This window comes from Aplysia californica, unplaced genomic scaffold (genome assembly GCF_000002075.1).
Source record: "Aplysia californica isolate F4 #8 unplaced genomic scaffold, AplCal3.0 scaffold01245, whole genome shotgun sequence".
NCBI lineage: Eukaryota > Metazoa > Mollusca > Gastropoda > Aplysiida > Aplysiidae > Aplysia > Aplysia californica.
In genome coordinates, this window is record NW_004798515.1 from 83414 (window position 1) to 88917 (window position 5504).

Below are 5504 nucleotides of genomic sequence, written 5' to 3' on the forward strand. Positions count from 1 at the left end.
GGGTTGTTGGGTTGGGTTTTTTTTAACCTGTTTATTTTGTTTCTTGTTATAACGGTTATTGTATCGATGCTTTAATCAAAACTCCAACCTCTAACCGTGGGTGCTCTGGTGTGGTTTGCTTCTTCTTTCCTATCAAACATCTATCGTCCTTATCTCCCCTCCATCTTTTTTTGTTTATTACTCTCTTGTAACTCCTAATCTTCTGGCGCGCATATGACCTTATACAGTTGCGAGCGCCGTAAAACCTCTACTAAAACATATGACCTTATTGTGTTGCATGTACCGTAAAACTTATTTTAAAAAATATTTAATCAATGAATCATTTTTCTGAGCAGACGCCCACCTAACTTGCAGCAAGGTCCTGGTGGTAATTGGCCTCATTTCCGGTGTGCTGTCCATCATGCTGACCATCGTGTACGAGGTGTCTGTGGACTTCCCCATCACACATCTCGTCGACATTGTTCACAAGTCTTTGCAAGGGACAGCCCTGGCAGGTAAGACTTAAATTGAGTCGATTGTGCCGTAAAACACCTACTCAATCAATCAAAGATGAGACTTTGAGTCGAAACTTTAAGTTTCCGTATGAGATACTTTGAACATAAAGATATTAACAGACTCTTTGACTTCGTCGATCCAAGAACGATTCTAATATTGTATAATTTCAGTCATGTTTTGAGGGTTCGAAAAGTTCCAAAGACCAAATCTGAGTCGATAGTGCCGTAAAACGCCTACTCAAAGTTCCAGCATAATTCAATTAATTCGCATGGTCATAATTCCTGAAGCTCATCCCGTCCTTCCCTTTCCATTGCCTACCGCTCGTGTCACAACGCAGCGGAATCAGGCGCTCCTCATTTCCTCATTTTTTGGGCATGTGAAGTTACTGGTATCATCTTAGTTTGTTCATTTACCTTGCCTTTGGGAGGGAAATACCCATCTATCTTGAATAGAAGTCGAGCTATTTGCAATTGAAGGTGGGGTTCGCCCTGTTCAAAAGTGAAATTAGCCAGAAAATGACCGCCAATGTATGAGGAATTCCATAGTTTGAAAGTCCTTGAAAACTGAAAAATTATAATTTCTGTGCCATTAATGTAATCTATAAGTTTGTTTAAATAATAAAAATTCAGTTTTGAAATGGACATAAAAGGTGCTGGTCGAAAATAGAAAAACCAACAAACAAATCCAATACAAATTGTCACAACGTCCTAAAAAAGGGCGTTTATTTGTTGGCAGTGTTTTGACTAAGTCTATTTCACCACTCTGCCTCACATTTTTGTTTCCTCATTTTCAGCCTTTTTAGGCTACGTCATCAGCGCATTTTTCTCCCTGGTGGGCTTGATCGTCTGGGTTGTCGGCGTGTTTCCCGGAAACTCAAGATTCCAACTTGGCTACTCTGTGGTTTTCCTTCTGACCAGCTGTCTCTTGGTCTTCCTGGGCAGTGTGGTCATCAGCCACGGCGTCGTGAGACAGATGACCTTCCACGAAAACCTCGAGGAGGGATTCCCCTCTGCCAACAGTCCAAACAGTTCCGGTAACCGACCGGAGCTGGAGATCTTTGTGCCCCCGGAGACTGGCACTCTCAGACGTCGGACAGACGCGAACCGCATGTTTCCCGAGTTCAACCAGTTCACCCAGGTGAGGGCGACGCCGAATGATTACGTGGCCCTTCCTAGAGAAGAAATCGAGATGCAACCTCTTATGATCCCAGAGGACAATTCAGAGGACAACTCAACGTCAAATGCTGAAGAGTCAAACAGTGAAGATGGTCTGAATAGTTCGGACAGTCTGCCGCTGGAGGAGCCCGGGATCTTTGAGCCGCTTGTCGAGACCGAGTCAGGCGGTGGCGCTGCCGTTACTGTTCAGCCTGGACAACGTGGAAAGAAGCTGGTGCAAATGAAACGATTGGCTGATCACCAGAGACGTTTTTCGGGGACGAAACAGTTAAAATCTCGACTGGTTGTCCAAACATCTCAGATCGAAGAACTCCCAGAAGTACCAGAAGCTTCAGAACATGAACACGAAAACTTTGAAGAGGAAAAACAGGAAGAGGAAAAACAGGAAGAGGAAATGCCGGAAGAGGAAATGCCGGAAGAGGAAATGCCGGAAGAGGAAATGCCGGAAGAGGAAATGCCGGAAGAGGAAATGCCGGAAGAGGAAATGCCGGAAGAGGAAATGCCGGAAGAGGAAATGCCTAAAGAGGAAATGCCTAAAGAGGAAATACCGGAAGCAGGGAAGCAGCAAATTGCTACAGCCGAGACCCCCAAATCTCCAACGGTTGCAGCCGAGACTCCTAAAGCTCAAACCCCCAGATCGAAAATCCCACAACCTCTTTCCCCTGTATCAAAAGTCACCCCAAAATCTCTCGCCCACAGAGGCCAGAGCAGCTCATCCCCGGCGTCCACACCGCGGACCCCAGAGTCTGATACTGGGAACTTCAACATTCCAAAAGCAACTCAGCGACCACAGTCGCCGTGCACCCAGCAGCCCAAACCCCTGCCACCGGTGTACACATCCCCTTCACGGAACGGCCTGGTCCACCAAATCAAGTCTTTGACTCGGCCAAAAAGCTCAAAGCCGGACCAGGATGTTCGTGGTATTAGGACAGTTCCTGAACGTGCCTCAGGGAACAAATCCAACGAACCCGAAAAGGGTGAAGACAGGCTTCCTGTTCCAAAGAGTGACAAGAGAAACATCCTGAACGGTTCGTCTGTCACAGGGAGATCCTCAGCTGACGTAGAGAACCCACAGCCTGGAGGAGATTCACCTCTCAAAAAGAACCCGTCTCTTAACAATAATCTGGAGCCTGGAATGGAAGACAGAGTTCAGACTGACGGAGTTGCTGTTCCCGCCAGTTCTCTCGGAGCCTGTGCCGGGCCGGCTGATCCCAAAAGTTCTCTTGGATCCGAAACAACCCCTGTTTTGCCAGGAGCAAACAAAGATTCTAATTTTCTGAAGTCAGGTCTTCGTGAAGTCCATGCCACTCTCGACACTGCCAGTGGTCTCGTTGGAGAACGTCAAGATCAGCAAATGTCGGAGAAATCTGGTGGAGCTTATGCCATCCCCGAGGGAGCACAAGCCGTGCCAGAAGTTCCCGGAAGTCCCCCAAGAGACAACGTCAGTGTAGCTGCCGGAAGGTTTTCCTTGGGGACCTATGACGACAGAGACATCCGGAAGTCTCCCGGGAAAGTGAGTCCTCTTCGCCATACAGCAAGGTCGCAGAGAGCTTGGAAGAATCCATTTAGTCCTGTCAAATCTGGAAGATCTTTAACCGATCCAGACGTTCTTGCAAACTCCTTTGAAATTGATCCAACTGCTGAAGCCAATGGAAAGTCCCTGTCAGCCTCAGGTGGTGGGATAACTTTAGGGAGTTCTCATGAGGCTCCAGGAAACCTTGACCGTCCTAGGAGTTCCCCAGGAGCGCGAGGCGGTCCAGGGATCGCCAAAGCATTTTCTGGGGCTGGCTCTAGTTCAAAGATGTCCCTCCTACCTCTGCCCCTGGCCCAGTCTGAGCGCTCAGCGGCCTCCACACCAGGACGAAGACGCCACCCCGCGGGTGATGTTGCCCACCAGAATGAGGCCGGAAGTTCGGACCAGGAAGATGCTGAGACCATGATCTAGCTATTCTGGGACGTCGTTTTATGTATGTTCTGTATATACCCATTTCCCCATTGTTCTTTATTTAAATAGAAATCACCCCGCAAGCACTCTGCCGTCTTATGACAAAAAATAAAAAATGTACACTATGCGTATTTAGGTCAAGTAGCTTTTTTTATACAGCCTTTTCATGGCGCGTTTTTCTACCTCGGTTCTATTTCTCTACAATTGAAATTAAGGAATTTTTGGGCTTTTTGAAAAATATACGTTGTGACCTAATTGCACATCGATGTTATGAAAAATTAAATTTGACTCAAGTATTCCATAACTATTTCCTGTATACCTCAGAAATTCCGACCGCCCAATAAATATTTACATAAAATAGGCAGATCAACCGAAATTTTAGTTAATTTGAAATTCGCACAAAAAGCTAGTTTTTGCCACTTGTAAAATTTCATTTTTGGCATATACGTTTTTCCGTGGCAAGACGGCGGGCATTGCAGATACCCATTTTCCCCACTGTTCTGTATAAGATCTATAACCACTTATACTAAGCACTGTATGTATATATACCCCCTTTCTCAATCTTTCTGCAGTAAAATAGAAACCACTTAGCTTTGAAGATACTCATTTTCACCATTGCTTGCGTTTATTATTAAGATAGAAACCACTTACTAAGCACTGCAGATTTAGTATTTTAGCAATAGTTCTGCACAAAGATAGAACCACTTTGCGCTGAAGATAATCATTTTCTCCATTGTTCTGCAGCAAGATAGAGAAACCCCTTCGTAATCATCTCTTTACAGAGAATCCACCTCGAAGAGAACCCCTTTTATTATTTCCGTTAGCGACAACACCCATAGTTTGTCTCTACATATAACCCAACTGTGTAACCCGTAATATATTCTGGCATTTGTCTTCATTATTAAGTTTGTATCATTATAATATACCATAAAAACTGTTTAAAAAAAAAGAAAAAAAGGAGAAAACTGTCATGTACAATTGAGATAAACTTTTATATCGCGAACACGAATACAACTGTATATTACGAACAATAATTGAGACAGAACTTTGTATCACGAATAATGATTTTAAAAAAGCTTTGCCAATAATTGAGAGAACTGTATATCCCGATCATTGATTGAAATAACCACTTGAAGAAAACTATATTTGTTTAGCTCGTTTATTTAAAGCAAAAGATTTTTAAACATTTACATCAAACTTAGAAACTTAGTGTCAATAAAGTTCGAGAGAAATCTAAAATAATACAGCAATAATCGATCCTTTGAGCAGATATATTTCTAAACTTTGCATCACTGAACACGCCTGTTACGATGGATGAGGCAGTATAAATAACACTTTAAAATCTTTAACATTCGTATAAAGAGCTTTATGTTCACCTGTGGGAGCTGATTTGATCAATATTTTATTTAAATCAATTTGTAAAAGACATTTTTATAGTTAAATTTTTAATAAGTAGAAATTCTGCGTTGTTCGCTAACATTATTAAATATTTCGATGTTGTGGCAATTGGTATTGTTTCTTTATTATTTTACTGCATTGTCTTCATTGTTGAGTCGCTCGTCTATATGTTCTCTGTTCACTCCAAAAAGGTTTTTATGTGGTCGCTTTTAAGCACGCGAGTCTCGAAAAGTACTCACTCGTCTGTTAAATTGAGCATGTCTTGTCCTTCAGGGTCAGCGTCCGTGTTCACACGTAGCCCCCATTCGTTTACGTTCACTGCCACGAACTCTTCAACTAAATGTGTGAGGCAGCGTGGTGGAATCAGGCTCTCGTCATAATAATGAAATCGAAGAAAACAGCAGTTTTCTCCCTGCTCAGCAATTTTTATCATTTTTGTTTTATCAACACCTTTTATGTCCATTACAAACACATTCCTTTGAGGAATTCAC

General features: G+C 43.2%; 1 protein-coding gene across 1 annotated transcript in view; it reads left to right on the forward strand.

The window, feature by feature from the left end:
* LOC101853515 (hyphal wall protein 1) overlaps window positions 1-5121 on the forward strand; it is a 7307-nt gene extending 2186 nt beyond the window's left edge. Inside the window, exons 3-4 of the mRNA XM_005112347.3 lie at window positions 336-494; window positions 1289-5121. Coding sequence (XP_005112404.1) covers window positions 336-494; window positions 1289-3615 — 2486 coding nt within the window. The 3' untranslated portion in view covers window positions 3616-5121. The remainder of the gene's footprint in view (window positions 1-335; window positions 495-1288) is intronic.
* Window positions 5122-5504: the final 383 nt, after the last annotated feature.